This window comes from Patiria miniata, unplaced genomic scaffold (genome assembly GCF_015706575.1).
Source record: "Patiria miniata isolate m_02_andy unplaced genomic scaffold, ASM1570657v1 HiC_scaffold_26, whole genome shotgun sequence".
NCBI lineage: Eukaryota > Metazoa > Echinodermata > Asteroidea > Valvatida > Asterinidae > Patiria > Patiria miniata.
The window spans coordinates 82,607-99,291 of record NW_024037065.1 but is presented as its reverse complement, the minus strand read 5'-3'; the positions used below and the strand labels follow the sequence as shown (position 1 = coordinate 99,291).

The following is a 16,685-nucleotide window of genomic DNA, read 5'->3' as shown; positions in this document are numbered from 1 at the left end:
ATCTTTAGACCAAACATATGTAACCCTGTCAGCCATCTACACACTCTCATAATAAAATAAAAAGTACAAATGCTTCAAGCTGTGGGCTTAAAGGGAATATACATCATTTGCTTTTGCTGTAATTTACAGAAATGGATGGAATTGGGGGGTTGGAAATATAAAGCAAATATAGTTACACTGGTTTTTATTGAGGTTTTGGGTTCGAAAATGCTGTAAAAACCAAGAGAAACAATCATTTTCCTGTAGTCTGGTTCCCTGACTCCATATAAGAAGAAACAGAGCAGTTTACATACATTTGGAAATTGTAAGGTCAGGGAACCAGTCTAGCTGGCTTGTACCCGTTCATAGGTGTGTAATCGATTGCAAACAAGTGCGATGGTCAGTTGGGGCCAGTATTTGAAGAAAAAAAAAAAAAAAAAGCCAGTTTTTTCCAACGCTGGTCGGCCGACCAGCGTTGGAAATTGAAACAAAAATACCACTTTTCTTGAAAATGACAGTATACCAGGTGCCATGATTTTACAGGATGCTTTACACTGTCATTCACTAACAGTCCAGCAAGGTATTTCAAAATGATTTGGTAGTTTAATTTTTTGATGTTTGCAAATGTTGAATTTTCCCTTTAAGCTAGAACTACATGTATAAAAAGGCTCAGGTCAGGAAACATTCATAGTGTACCAGACTTATTACACACGGTTGTTTTTTTATCACAGGGTCAAGTAAATTTGTATAAATGTCAGAAGTTTCGGGCATACCTGACAAATTATCTTAGTGAAAATAGCTCCCTCTGTTGAATGACATAATTGATAATGTAACTTAAATGTGGCTGTTCTTGCATATCAGGTGTTTAGGGACAATTTAGGCCGTTTCAAAGAAAAAAAAACAATCTGAATAAACAGGATGATTGCTTTTTTTTTCTTTTTTTATATCTAATTTTTTTATCTGATATTTATTTCTTTTTGTATTTATATTTAATACAAAAATAACACTTAGTCCCTTGTTCAGAATGCAAGTATTGAGAAAAGAATGCAAAAATCGAACAACAGAAAAGCAAACCTTTGAATGAAAATATACTCTTCCTTTCGAGTCCACTCATATTTGATTTCCGTTTAGTTTTGTCTACATCGCAAGAACAAATTACAATTTTGCATTCTCATTGATTAAAGCCACATCCTCTTGGATAACTATGGTATATCCGTTATTGCATAGTAGCTCTTATTTTGGAGAACACTAATGCCCGAGCATCTTCCATCATGTTATTTAACATCTTGGCCATTGACTTTATGTACAAGTACCGCCTCATCAATGGTTACAAAGAGCAAGTAATATGTGGAACTCTGGCTTTTCACCTGTATGCCAGACCGAGACGTCCGTGCAATGACACTACTGGTTTTCGCACATTTAGTATTCAGCAGTAGTCATGAAACCCCATGTATTGTTCATCCACAGGCTGCATACAGTCCATAGATATTGGGGACTATTGAAGCTATAGTCCATCATTTGTAATCAGTGCATTTTGTTCGTTTGAAGCAACACAAGTGTTCAAAATCTAATGAAGGATACTGAACAACTTACTTGATGAAGTTTCAGCTCAGCTTCAGCTTCATATTCCAAGAAAAACAGCATTCTAGGATCTCAATTTCAAATCAAAAGTTGCTAAATCATGTTTCGAATTGTTTTGAATTGCAGCTTTACGCGATGTCGCGCACTGATCCGACGAATTATAGCAACCGCGCGCGCCTGTGCGTCGTTCCAATGCTTGTGCGCGCTGCACCGAATAACAAAAAAAACAACCAATTTAAATTTTCCTACGGTGCTTCTTAAGAAGCACCGTTGGAAATGCCTTCTTTCGTTGATTTCTTCAAAATGAGAGCTTGCCAGAAAGAATAATTTCACAGGGAGTTTAGTCCCCTTACTATCTTTCAACCAGTATGTTTTTCAACAATAATTACGCCAGTTACTTTTTTGGATAGCTGCAAATGATGGACTCGGGCTTTAAATGATGTGCAGAATACCTGTGTGACTTGGAAACAATTTGATGCGAGATGCACAATGAGGATAGTGTACATGTATGGCTTTACGATACAGGACAGACACAAAAGATCCTTTCAGTCCTGAAGCATGGGTCTTTTGTTGAAAATGGTCCTCGATCGTACGGTAATGTGCTTAGTCTATGAGGGAGTGTTATATTACAGGGACAAAGGGAAACACAAAGCATTGTCCTCGGGCAGATAGAAATTCACAACTGTGTGTACCTAGTAAAATAACAACACAAAACGGTAATTTAACAGGCAGCTGCATATGTCCCCCATGCCCGCATCATTATTAACAATCCCTATTGTGATTTTAAAGCTATAGTCCATCATTTGTAATTTGTGCATTTTTTTCGTTTGAAGCAACAAAAGTGCTCAAAATCTAAAGAAGGGTACTGAACAACTAACCCAATGAAGTTTCAGCTCAGCTTCAGCTGTATATTCCGAGAAAAACAGCATTCTAGGATCTCAATTTCAAATCAAAAGTTGCTGAATCATGTTTTGAATTGCGCCTGAATTCAGCGTCCGAGACACGTTCTCGATGAGCTGATTGCAGCTACGCGATGTTGCGCAGCGATCCGACGAATTATAGCAGCCGCGCGCGTGTGCGTCGTGCCAATGATTGCGCGCGCTTCGCCGAATAACAAAACGAAATACTAATTTAAATTTTCCTACGGTGCGTCTTAAGAAGCACCATTGGAAAGGCCTTCTTTCGTTGATTACTTCAAAATGACAGCTTGCCAGAAAGAATAATTTCACAGGGAGTTTAGTCCCCTTACTATCTATCAACCAAGTATGTTTTTCAACAATAATTACGCCAGCTACTTTTCGGATAGCTGCAAATGATGGACTATAGCTTTAACCAACACCTTCTTGCTAGTTCCTGCAATGGGGATGTCAATGATGGATGGTGCGCGAGGCAGCCCTGATGTCCTCCGCCTTGAGCCGGTTCAGAATCAAGTGATAGATGTCCTTGGAGAACGGGAGGATTACGCCTTTCTGCAAAATCTCACCTGTAAATGCAAAACGGATACACCTCGTCAAAAAAAATGACCAGGAATGTCCTTAGGCCCCCCAAAAAAAGTCTCCGGTTTCTGGTATGCGCACGCGTCGCCGTAGCCATGCGCGTCGGCAAAATGAAAAAGTTTTTTTTTCAATGAAAGATGATGTCTCAAAATCGCCAAACTCACTGGTGTGACTGGAATCCTGCTGCTGCAGAATTTTAACGTGTTTTTAGATTGGGTTATGGTCGAGAATAAGCTTTATGTGGCCTCTCTGGACTCCCATATACTTGCACTAAGTTTAGTCGGGCACCATCATTCTTCCCTGAATGATCTGTCTTCAATTTTGAATTTTTTTAAAAAGTTTATAAATCAGTTTTTTTAATATTGCGCTGTTTTGTGCTGTATACATGATCCTATACTTTGTTGTAATTTTATGCTTCTACTCCTTTTAACTGCTATTTAACAATTTTTAATTCCTGTAAAGTGTAAACGTGGTTATATCAGCGACTCTTTTGTGGCTGCCTACCTCGTGTTTTTATATGAATAAACCAGAATAATAATAATTTGCAGTCATCAGCCGACATTTGAAGCAAAAAAATCAGGTAAAAAAACAAAAAAAGCCGCGTCGCCGCACCACTTTTTGGGCAAGCTCCATACCAGAAACCGGAGACGTTTTTTTGTGGCCTTATCCTGGAAAAGGGATTTGTCCTTAACCCTAATTCTTCTCAGGACAAGACAAACTAATTTTATAAAAAATGTATCGTTTGGTTCCACAGATGACTCACCGTCCATGATCATTTTGGCAGCAATAGCTGTTGGGTACCCGACCATCTTGGCCATGGCGGAGTGCCCATAGGCATCGCCATAGACTGTCATGCTGACCTCCTCTGTGCTGATCATCTTGTCGGGCCACTCCACTCCAATGCGGTGCTTCATGATCACCAGGTCACGCTCACCGTTTTCTGTGTGACAAGAGAAACAGGTAAGTTTTAAAGAGGTTGTGGAATGCTCGAAGACATTTCCGTCATTTTTCGAGTATATGTAGCCTAAGGTGTGATGAAATAAAAAACGACTATTGTTTCTGTCATAAAATGAGTACAAAAGGTACTTTTGAGAGCTGTTTTTCAAGTCCTGTCATGCCTGTTTCGACCCGAATGGGCAATTTGTGTAAAAGTCGTCGTTGCGGGCAGCAAACAAAACACAGTAAATCGTGACGTAATAAACAGGACTCCCGATGCAGAGTAGCATAAATAAGTCCTGTTTATTACGTCACGATTTACTGTGTTTTGTTTGCTGCCCGCAACGGCGACTTTTACACAAATTGCACGTTCGGGTCAAAACAGGACCTGAAAAATAGCTCTCAAAAGTACCCTTTGTACTCATTTCATGATAGAAACAATAGTCGTTTTTATTTCATCACACCTTAGGCTACATATACCAAAAAAATGACGGAAATGTCTTCGAGCATTCCACAACCTCTTTATAACTCTGCGATTATGAAACTATGTCTTAACATCTAAATATGGACTCTGTGTACTAGTACCTTATTAATGGCAACAAAGAGAGAGTTAAGCAGATCCTTAAGTTAATACGGGTGATTTCCAATACCAAAAGATTACCACGGAGAGTCAATCTTTTGCAGTGCATTGTGGGAGACAGTCGGCAAATTTGCCATGGTGTGGGGACGCTCAAAATTGTTAGCTTGTCCGGTCAGTAGGTTCGTAAGCGTATGACTGGAGTATTTTTTTCCTTTTTTAAAATATTTTTATCAAAATATGTTTTTTTTGTGAGGCAGAAAAATGCTTTGCCTCTATCAAAAATTTCCTCAAGTTGTCTACTGACGTCAAGTAAGCCATGTTTTTGTCGACCATAAACTTGAAAAAGGAATGCTCCTTGGCAACCTCTTGGTGGCGCACTGTACTGGGAATCGCCCATATTGCCACATATGCCAAGATCTCATGCTGAGGCACTATAGGTTTGTCCACATTCGCAACAAAAACATGTCATGCCAATTTGTGCCACATATGCCCGTAAACCTTTGCACATAATTATGTAGTGTGACTGGCACATGCAGCTCATATGCCATCTAATATTCCTGCGAGGAGTCCGTAACGAATATCCTCCTCAGTTAACCACTGTTTGGCGATCATCAACCACTATACCAAATTATTAGTTTACATCAGAAATATCACAGTTCTGCTATAATGCGACAATAAACAGGTAATTAAACACTCACGATAGCCTTGTACGTGACTGAGGTATGCAGACAACGTTTCCAACAGGGTATTCTGCCTGTTGACTACTGCCTCTGATAACAATCCCAATCTGAAACAAAAATAGAGAATTCTCAATCAAACTGCTCTCTGTCTGTCTGTTGAGGGTGCTCTGTAGCTTACAATGTAGCAACAAGGAGCAAGTTTCAGTGAGATTTTAGTTAACCATAGTTTGACTTAATGTATCTTTCCTCAAACCTGTGCTCGTTGACCATAGTTGGGTAGTCTAGATAATTATTCAGGACCAGCGTACCCAAATCAGTCACACTGCTGGTTACAATAGCTACCAGTACTTCCACCATAATGCACAGCAGGGAGCCAGGACTAAGACGCTGATGACGTTTTGATCTATAGATCAAATTAGGTTTTGCCCTTCACCGACGTTTAAACACTGTATACTCAGTGTGTTACCTCCCGAGTGAAAGTTGGAAAAAATCACTCGGGTGGGATTCGAACCCACGACCTCCTGCTTTCTAGTGCAGATGTCTTACCACTCAACCACCGAGCTAACGGGATCGGTTGGCCGGTTCGAATCTGATGTACATATAGCAGGGGGTACTGCATAAACTATTACAAGATGAAATTTTTTTTCTATAGACGTTCACATGTTGTTATAAGATCACAGGCATCAGTTACTTTCAAGAATACACCACTAGTTGACCAAACTCAACTACACAAGCCCTCAAAAACAACTTGCTGAAATTACTGACAGTAACGAACTTGGTTCTTACTTTTAAGTCTGTTCTTCAAAGCCGGGTACCCGAGTACCCGACTGTTAATGTCAGGAACCGGTTCCAGATTATATGATCGGGTACCAGTAACAAACTTTATGAATTAATTAGTAACTTCTCAGACAATGAAGTGGGTAGATTTTCAAAATGAAAGCCAGGCTACATGGGAAAGCAAACCATTTTTGCTCATTTATGACGCTCACAAAAGTTACACTTCACACCATAAATAAAGCTACAAAGAGCACTGTACACACTTGTATCTCGCTGTAGTGACGCACCGATGTGTTAGAATTTTTATGCCAACCTTTAAAGAGGTTGTGGAATGCTCGAAGACATTTCCGTCATTTTTCGGGTATATGTAGCCCAAGGTGTGATGAAATAAAAACGACTATTGTTTCTTTCATAAAATGAGTACAAAAGGTACTTTTGAGAGCTGTTTTTCAAGTCCTGTCATGCCTGTATCGACCCGAACGTGCAATTTGTGTAAAAGTCGTTGTTGCGGGCAGCAAACAAAACACAGTAAATCGTAACGTCATGAACAGGACTCCCGATGCAGAGTAGCATAAATGAGTCCTGTTTATTACGTCACGATTTACTGTGTTTTGTTTGCTGCCCGCAACGACGACTTTTACACAAATTGCACGTTCGGGTTGAAACAGGACCTGAAAAATAGCTCTCAAAAGTACCCTTTGTACTCATTTCATGACAGAAACAATAGTCGTTTTTATTTCATCACACCTTAGGCTACATATACCCCCAAAATGACGGAAATGTCTTCGAGCATTCCACAACCTCTTTAAGAACAGTCTGAGCAGCAACTTCCAAGATTTGAATTTTGGAGTCGGGTTTCTTTAAAGGGTACCCGTGTTTTTTTTTCCAATCCGGTAGCCAGTTCCCGTACTACCCGTAAATGCACACCCCTACTTACTGTAGGACTGCATTGAGTTTCTCCTCGTCCTGTCCCAGTTTCTCATACACAATGCTCTCCAGACGACTGGTGCTGGTCTGTGTGTCACACCCAAGCACTTTGCACATGAGCTCATGCTGAAATGAAAAAACAAAACAAAGAGTAAGATCTTCCTGTAACTACAGATCATGAATACTCCAGCACAGACAACAGGGAAAATGTACTTCAGTGCGTCAATTTGAGTGATCCACAACACAGAAAAGCTGTCTTTGGCAATGCAAATCGTGCTGTACCTGTGGTGCACCATGGAAAAGGTTAACATCCCATATAAGAACGTCATGGTCCAGTGGTTACGGTACTCGACTCATGTAGGAAGGTGCATGGGCTTGAAGCCTGCCAGGAACACGGTGTTTGTGCTCTTGGGCAAGACACTTAACTACAATTGCCTCTCTCCACCCAGGAGTATAAATGGGTACCGATTAGCCGCTGATATCGGCGCTGATCAAGGTCCCATGGCCTGATGAACGGGGTAATAGTTGTAAAGCGCTTTATAAGCACAATTATTATTATTATTGGGCATGTCAATACTTTGAATAAGCCAGAAGTACCAGGAACACAATCTTTAACCCTTTCATTACCACATGGTTTATGGACTTGGCTCTCCCCAGGACCAAATTGTTTGCTCAGTCATGCGGAAATCACTAGAGCGTGAACAAAATGACCACAAGTCCAAAACTCACTTTTTTCAACCAAGATTTTCACTGCCAAGGAGTGATTTAAATCATAGGTGTTGTGTGTAAAGTTTGTTCCTCGAACCTTACTCTTGTATGTGATGTAAAAATGAAGTCCATATGTGTAAATATAAGAAAGTTATGCCTGTTTGTTCATCTGGTTCCATTTATCAAACTGCAAACCATTTCACCACATGACCGAATGGCACTCCATACCTCAATTTGTGAGTGGATACTTCTGAAGCACTTTTCTCATATTTATTTAATGGCAACACTATGAATAAACTACACCATTAGAACGATCCGAAAACACTCTTTCAGCTGGTATATGGTTGATGTATGGGCGGCCAAACATATCAACATGCCGCCTTTCTGAAAAGTAGTGAATATATCTGTGTTGAGGGTGTTCTGTGTGTGGTTTCCTGGTCGACTGAAGTCGCACATGGGAACCAGCAGGGGGGTTCTTCTTGTCGACAAAAGTCGCCCATGGTAAGGAAAGGGTTAAGAAAATCCGACTTCAGCCTATTTCAATATTCGGTTTTGACCTTCCTTGGCCTAATGACCACTGATGCTGCCTAAGAGCTTGTGACAAAAGAAATCCTTGCTTCTTCGAAAACCAAATCCACTAACTCCTCAATAGTCCACTTCAATCTGCTTATTGGAAAAGTCGGTACAGCTATCTTTTTTTCAGGGATTTAGGAAGGGTTTTGATGAGACTTACCCAAGTGATGTCTGGTGCACTGTCATCTAATGCCGGATGTGGCTTATCATCCACAAGTCCGAGCTTGGACAAGCTGGTAACAGCCTTGCAGAAACCCTAAGAAAGATGAGTAAGTATCATTCGTATTAAACATTGAGTGGCTCTTGGAATTGACGTATCGCGGTAGAATCGCGTTAGAATCGCATTAGAATCGCGTTAGAATCGCGTCAATGCAGCTTGTGAATATATTGTCCAATTACATAATACACAAATGGACGCGGAACGCGCAACATCTGAGACAAACAAAACTTAGCATACATAAATTCCATAGGGCTGTCTAAGGGGCGTGGCCAACTCGCAAACGTCGACAGGTCAATTGCCATTTGGCGATAACAGTAAAGAAAAAATTAAAAAGACAATAATGGGCATGAAGTTGTAAGTAAACTTTTTGGTAATCACTTCCGCTGACAGCACACTCCTTACCTTGTATCTGAGAGTTCCCCTCGTGACTGTGTGCGCTGTGGGGATACCGTAGGCAAAGATATAACTGGTGGAGTCCCGGTTGAAGTAACCCTCCAGGTTGAAACCCGGCAGGAAGTTGATCTCTTGGACGTTGCTCTCCTCCATCAGCATACCAGGCGGGATGTAGACCTCCTCTCCGTTCTTGAGGTACTTGGCGTCTCGCATGATGGCCCCGACGGAGGCAGATGCACTCCAACTGAATTGGAAAGGGTACGATTGTTGAATGTTAGGCTTGCTGTCCTTCATGCTAGGGTCTGATCTTAATTCTCTCCTTCTGATCAAGTGAATCCCTCCTTTGCTTTTAATTAGCTGCGGCAAATCCGCCAAAGCAGCTTCCCCCCCCTTTTCTTTTCATACTTTTTCATACTACTTAAAGGGTTAGTACACATTTTTCTTCCACCAATACACTTTGGCACTTTCGTAATCTCATCAACTTCAGACTTGGCACCACGTAGCTAGACCACCAGCTGCAGATGGTCCCCGAAGATTTTTTATCGCGATGACATCATCATGTGTTACATGACGTCACATTAAAGGTGCATTTTTCAAGGCCATATATCTATTGAACTTTTCGATTTTGGTTATAACTTGGTATGTACCTACACCAGGATGTGTTATAGGTGTTATATTGATGTGACGGCATGATGATGTCATCACCAGTCATGTGACGTCATATTAAAGGGGCATTTTTGTAAGGACTATATCTGTAGAATAGGTTTGATTTGGTTGTTATTTGGTATGTACCAAGACCGAGTTATACTGTAGGTGAAAATTGAAGTGACGTTATGATGACCAACGTCAAGCATATTTCTAAGTTTATTGTTTCTGTCCCGCACTTTCATTCTTAGCCTTTATATATGACTATCAGCCTGGTAATGGACAACTTCCAATAACAAAAAAAACAGGATGCCGGATGCCTACAATTTAGCAAGGAACAAACTATATACCTGTAACCCCCCCCCACAAAACAACAAGCACTACTGAGAGATTTCTACAAGTAAACTTACTTGAATTTATACCGAAGTGGATTTTCAGAGTGTTCAGGAGCCGGTAGGCCACCACACCATGAATCAAAGAACCGGACCTTGAAATCAAATAATTTGAAGATAAAATGCAATCAGTTTTTTTTTTATCATAAATGAGCTAAACACCTTGTACATTGAGTTGAGATGGGTTATACCTGCAAACTTTTATTTGTTGTACATACATGTATGATACATATATGCTGTATCACAAAGCCTTAAACTCATACTAAGCAGTGGTATTTTACAAGTCGAAAGTATGGAATGTCTTTACACACAATATCAATTCTTAAAGATAGAGTCCATCATTTGTAATTTGTGCATTTTGTTCGTTTGAAGCAACAAAAGTGTTCAAAATCTAATGAGGGGTACTGAACAACTAACCTGATGAATTTTCAGCTAAGCTTCAGCTGTATATTCCGAGAAAAACAGCATTCTAGGATCTCAATTTCAAATCAAAAGTTACTGAATCATGTTTTGAATTGCAGCTATACGCGACGTCGCGCACTGATCCGACGAATTATAGCAACCGCGCACGCGTGTGCGTCGTGCCAATGCTTAACAAAACGAATGAATAACAAAACGAACTACTAATTTAAATTTTCCTACAGTGCGTCTTAAGACGCACCGTTGGAAAGGCCTTCTTTCGTTGATTACTTCAAAATGACAGCTTGCCAGAAAGAATAATTTCACAGGGAGTTTAGTTCCCTACCTGTAGTTCTTTCAACCAAGTTTGTTTTTCAACAATAATTACGCCAGTTACTTTTCGGATGGCTGCAAATGATGGACTATAGCTTTAAGATATCCGACTTTACGCTAAAAGGTTGCATATTCCCACAGAGAGCAACCTCCAACAAGTCTTACCTTGCCTCCTTCTGCCTTGATGTTGTGGAAGCATTCCATGGCTAGCATGTGGTCAATGCCTGGGTCTAGGCCAATCTCATTGAATAATGTGACTCCAGCATCCAATGCACTGTACAGTACATGAAAACAAATCCACCAACATTTGATGCTTAGACTTTTGCACATTCCCATGAAAACTAGTTGCGTATACTCTATCTATATAAACAAACCTGTGCAACCACAGTATGTCTCCAACTAACTGGAGCTCCTGCGAGAAGGCCACATACCCGTACCTTCATATAACGTCCCTCTTTGACTTTCAGAGAGCTTAGCAAAGTGCTTGTTACCATAAGGGGAAAAACATCAATGTAACATACCGGTACAAGCCCTGCCCTCATAATTATAACCAGATTTGATGTTCCTGAAACAAAAGCTTGACCCATTTCGACATGTTTTAGCTTGTGGCGGGATTTGAATCCGGTTTTTATAGTATTCAGTTGTAAATCCAAAAATCAGTTTGGATTTTTAAAACTGGATATTAAAAACCAACCTTAAAAACAAAAAGGCTTTTTTTTTTGTGACGCAAGCTGGAACAACTGGAACATCCCCAAATTGCTTCACTGTCCTTGGTTGTAACAGCATTCACTACTTAGTGGTTGTTTTGTCTAATAAATAAACTGCCCATTTGACTAATCAGAGAGTCCCCCCACCCCCATTTTGGGAACTGTAGCCAATCATCGTGGAGGGCATTGCATGCTGCACCTCACTCCTCACTTTGTTGGCATGACTGTGAGCTGGATGGGAACTTCTGACGAAATCAGATAACTGTAATTCGGTTTGAGAAAAAAATAGTAGAACATGATTTTGAAATCGCAGATTTCTCCCACCAACGCCTGATTTTGCTTACTATCCTCCAGACAAGCAAGACATGAAGCAACGTTTTCCAATAAGAACCCAAAGATCAGGCGCGGTTCTAGAACCAATATTTTGGGGGGGCTAGCACGGTGGATCCAGAATTTTTTCAGGGAGGCATGCTGAAATGTTGACCGGTTATTTTTTCCAGACACTTAGGCCTCCGAAAATCAATGGGGGGGGGGGGGGGGGCTCATGCCATATTTTCAATTGGGAGCGCCAATAAAATACTAAAATCATTCACACTATATTAACTAATGCACCCTTGTCACGGCTATTTCTTCTTTAGGGGGAGCCGTTCGCATGTACATCACAATCCTTCTTTTTGCTAATGCAATTTTTTTTTTTTTTTACGGAATTTATTTTGGGGGGGCTAGACAAAATTTTGGGGGGCTACAGCCCCCCCTAGCCCCCCCGTAGAACCGCGCCTGCCAAAGATACTGAGTTGGTACCCAGACTCACCCCTGCTGAAGTGCCCTCATCTCTGGTCCCGCATAGCTGGCAGTCACCATATTCTTCTTGTGTGCCACACACTTCTCAGCTACTGCCGGATGGAATTTGAATGGCAGCATACTGTGCATCAAATGGACATACGAAGCAGTGAAACTTGGCCACTGTTTGTTCTATTACTGACTTATACTGCAATAACTATAACCACAATAACTGTACACCTGTAGTGGGTTGGTGTGTATATTCTGTAAAGGTAAATTCTTTTTACAATGTCGTTTGTGTCATTTGGACTTTAGTGTTTACTGATGTATTTTCTTTTATTCAAAATTGTTGCTGGAGGTAAACGGCCAGCATTCTGTTCTCTGACCGACTGAGTCCCTGGGTATATGATGTCCTAAACTGAGACATTGGGATCAGAGTTGTAGTCGAGTATTGTCCGAGTACCAGGTTTGCTACCAGATATTAAGATGGTTTGGTATGGATGAAACTGCATAATACAAACACTGGGCACGTGTGGTCTAGCGGTAGGGCGCAGGATTTATGATCGTGAGCTGTGGCCATGCGTGTTGTGCCCTTGAGTAAGGCGCTTTACCTCAATTACTCCTCTCAACCCAGGTATTAAATGGGTACCAGCATTATTCAATGCTGGGAAGGTAACAGACTTACTGTGGAGGTTTGGTAATCCCCCAACAGCAGCATTTCATGGACTCAAGTCCGGCCCAATCACTTCGAAAGAAGGATGGGCACTCCGTTCCTGTGAGCACATGTTCGTCCCCTTGAATGTATCCAAAGACCCAACTTTATTGTCTCTAACACTGCCTACTGTCAATGTTTCTATCCCTTTGTTCATGAACAGCTCAATATTTGGTAGTAAACAAAGTACTCGGAAAGTACTCGACTACAACTCTGATTGGGATCCACCTTGACACATGCATATGATCACGTTTCTTGATCATTCATTGAGGTTGGCAGTGTGATGCACAGGAGGATTTCAATTGCAAAGCTGATGTCAAATAGAACTTTCAGAAAACAAATAGAACTTTTAGAAAATAATGGCAGCCAGAATGATATTCCTTTCATTGCTCAAATCAACTTTTTGGAAGATCAAAAATGGTTTAAAATTCTTTTACTGCATCATGCAGCCTGGACTTTTAATAACAGTATTCTTTTTTGTGCTTGGACGTTGTTACGTGGAATTTGCCTCTGTAGTGATCTAATTGATTGGGCTTATTCACCTGATGACTATATCATGCTCTTGGATGGCCTTGTCCATCTGGTCTGTGTGCCTCGCTATGTTCATGTACAGAGAGTTGGTGCCGTCGTACTTTGCGGCCAGGGCATCGGCTTCTGTTTTGTCGGCAGATGCTGTGGTCAATGGAAAAGCCTTTTGCATGAAAATTGTAATAATGGTTCTTGCCAATCAACAATGCAAATAGGGCACAGTGAATACTACACTTAAAGACAACGTTGAAAGAAAATCCAGATTTTTTTTAATTACATTATTAAACAAATTAAAGGAGAAACTGGGTATATAGGTAAATAAATATATAAAAATCAGGTTGAGCAAAGAAATTGACTGGAGTGATAACTCCAGGCAACTGCTCCAGCACTCTACCAACTGAACTATCCAGTTTGATGTTGGCCACCTCCCTATTTATATAGTTAAAGGTAGGATAGATCATTTGTCTTTTGTGCATTTGAAGTGAGACAAGTGCTCAAAATCTAAAGATGGGTGCTACGCAACTAACCTGAAGATGTTTATAGCTCAGTGAATGCTGTATATTTCAAGAAAATAACATATTCTAGAATCTAAATTTTAATTTAACAGTTGCAGAGTCATGTTTTGCATTGCGCCCGAAATCAGCATCTGGGACACGCTCATTTAATTCAGCCGATTGCAGCTAGGGGACGTCACACACAGAACCAACAAATAAAGCAACTGCACGCACATGTGTGTCTTGTCAACGCTTGTGTGCACCTGTTCACGGATTTGCCAAATTAAAAGCCAACTACTAACAGAAATTTCCAAAAATTCGTCACTAGACGCATCTTTGGGAATTGCCTTCATTTGTTTCCTTCGAAATGACAGCATGCCAGAAAGAATAATTTCTCAGGGAGCTTATTGCCATTACTATCTTTCAACCAAAATAAACTTTTCAACAATAATTTCGTCAGTTACTTTTTGGATAGCTTCAAATGATCTATTCTACCTTTACTGTGACCGCATACAAACTGCCTATTTGAGTGATCTAGAATCATAGAGCAGATTTAGACATGCGTCCGTACAAATAAGCGGGTGGATGGAGGGATGCATGTTGTTGCTATTGCACCATGTGACCATACCTATTGTTACAGCAACACTGCCATTCTTGGTCAGGTACTCTACGATGGGTGTGGCCATGTGACCTGAGCCTAACAACAAAACTCTCTGTTTCTCCGATCCGAAAGAGGAAGGAATAACTCTGTGGAGAGAGAAAAAGTAACATAATCAATATCAACAGGAATGCAGTATGTAACTAAACTTATATGTAGATGTTTACCCTAATACCAAAGCTTTTCGTCCCTTTTTTGTAGATATATATCAGAGGTAAAAAATTTAAGCAGCACCCGATGTCTTTTTTTAAATTTATTTATTCTTTTTTTTTTCCTTCTTTGTTTTGTTTCGTGTTGGTACATGTAGACATAAAAACTAAATTCTCAAATTTTATGCATTTCAACAAGTTAATAGTGTAAATGATTCCATTCACTTCTATTTTGCAAATATCATCAAAAATTACTGATTTCTTTTATTGTCTTCTTTTTTGGGAATTTGTTTAGGAATATGAAAAGGATTGTATACAACTGTGCATTGTTTGACTTCACAATTTTCACGTTTCGTTTCAAAATGTTTTAATGCAGTGAAATAGTTTGAAATTGTATTTAAATTTTCAAAGATAAACATTTAAAAATTACTATAAGTGCTGGAATCAAAGTGATCATGTGGTGAACGTTTATGATCATGTTTGGATTGGAGATATGGATTGAAATGCATCAATTTATGTAAACTCTTATGAGTATATAAGATGTAAAAATTTAAATATCAGAAAAAAAGGTGACACTAAAATTGTGCTTTACATGTCATTGTACATTGATTTCATGAAAAATGTTATTAATCTCAGCATTTTCATTAAATTAAAGATGACTGCTACAATATGGGGGGGGGGGGGAATGGGAAATTTCCTTCACCATGACGATCAAAGCGACTTGAAATGAGGATTGAATTGTTACTTGAACAGGAGAAGCTGAAAGAACGTAGTAGTAAGAGTTGGCTCTTCATCAATGTTTTAAATCCTGCCAGCAGGCTTATCATAGGGGTGTGTTTTTGCGACTCTAAATAGAAACATGTTTTGGCTTTGGTCACGGGTTGAGCATTTCCATGGCTTGGGTTGTGCCTGAATGACATCACCGTTCTGGCCTAACGAGAGCCGCAGTTTGGGGCCGCGGTTCGTCACATTCAAGACGGCTGAGTTCATATAAGCATGACAGTATTTTGAAGTCTGAAAAACTAAGGAATCATGTTTTTCTTAGATTTTGTAACAGCAATGAAAAAAACTTTGGTAGCTCTATATTATCTTTTCAAGAATATGGAAAGAGGGATGAGTATTGGTGAGACCTGTGGCGAAGTTTTCTTGTGTTTGGCGAAAATGCCATTTGATAGGATGGAACACAGTGTCATCTGCTCGCCTTAATATTTCCCTATATACTCTTACTTTTGTAACAATTTTATCACAAAAGGAAAGATTTTACTATCATACCCCACCATGGATGGTCAGAAAAGAAGTATCTTCCTTCACCTGTTATGTTCTTCGGTTTGGCATTATCTAGCACCCGCATGGACATGTTCTTGGTCATCCAGATCTTTGACATCATAAATTTGTTACTGGTCCATGGTTGCAAAAATTAGCCTAAGGCCAAAAAAAAAAATAGTCGGTCTCTGGTCAGACCAAAGTTCCTTTGTTTTTGTGGTTTTTTTTGGTGGCTTTTTTTTTTTCAAGCTTGTATTGTACAGACAAGATGGGTACTATTTTCCTTATTATACATTGGTGTCCTCCATAATTTGCCTTGGTGCCCTTTATCATTTGCCTTGGTGCAATTTCCCCATTCCTTGGTGCTCCTTGGTACAAAAATTTGAGGAGGAACGGCAATAGAGGGCACTGTTGTAGCTTCCGTGTTAATTTGAAGGGAAAAAAAAGGTCGACGCGCATGATTATTTAAAATCGACGCGCGCGCTGACCAGAGACCAAGTATTTTTTTTTTGGCCTTAGGGGTCACACTCATTGCCACTAGAGTCAGGGTAAATGTGCAATGCCTGGCAGCCCTTGATGAAGTCGGGTCTAAAATATACCGGGTGGTATGCATGCGAACTACGTACAAAGGTATCGAGTATTAAGTTCATGCTTATGCAATTAGATTTCTGCAAGAGAGCTGTCATTTTTGCTTGAATGTATCTAAACAAAACTAACTAAATAAATAAACTACATGTACATGTAAAACACAAACGGAACAGATAAAAACTAAAGA

General features: G+C 40.0%; 1 protein-coding gene across 1 annotated transcript in view; it reads right to left on the bottom strand.

Annotated features, from left to right (window-relative positions):
* Positions 1-2,811: 2,811 nt before the first annotated feature.
* LOC119733972 (alpha-aminoadipic semialdehyde synthase, mitochondrial-like) overlaps positions 2,812-16,685 on the bottom strand; it is a 35,731-nt gene continuing 21,857 nt past the window's right edge. Inside the window, exons 13-23 of the mRNA XM_038207351.1 lie at positions 14,469-14,587; positions 13,361-13,490; positions 12,138-12,248; positions 10,785-10,893; positions 9,906-9,982; positions 8,860-9,094; positions 8,398-8,493; positions 6,967-7,082; positions 5,271-5,359; positions 3,820-3,996; positions 2,812-3,043 (exon numbers count right to left, since the gene is read on the bottom strand). Of these exons, the coding sequence (XP_038063279.1) occupies positions 2,928-3,043; positions 3,820-3,996; positions 5,271-5,359; positions 6,967-7,082; positions 8,398-8,493; positions 8,860-9,094; positions 9,906-9,982; positions 10,785-10,893; positions 12,138-12,248; positions 13,361-13,490; positions 14,469-14,587 (1,375 nt within the window). The 3' untranslated portion in view covers positions 2,812-2,927. The remainder of the gene's footprint in view (positions 3,044-3,819; positions 3,997-5,270; positions 5,360-6,966; positions 7,083-8,397; positions 8,494-8,859; positions 9,095-9,905; positions 9,983-10,784; positions 10,894-12,137; positions 12,249-13,360; positions 13,491-14,468; positions 14,588-16,685) is intronic.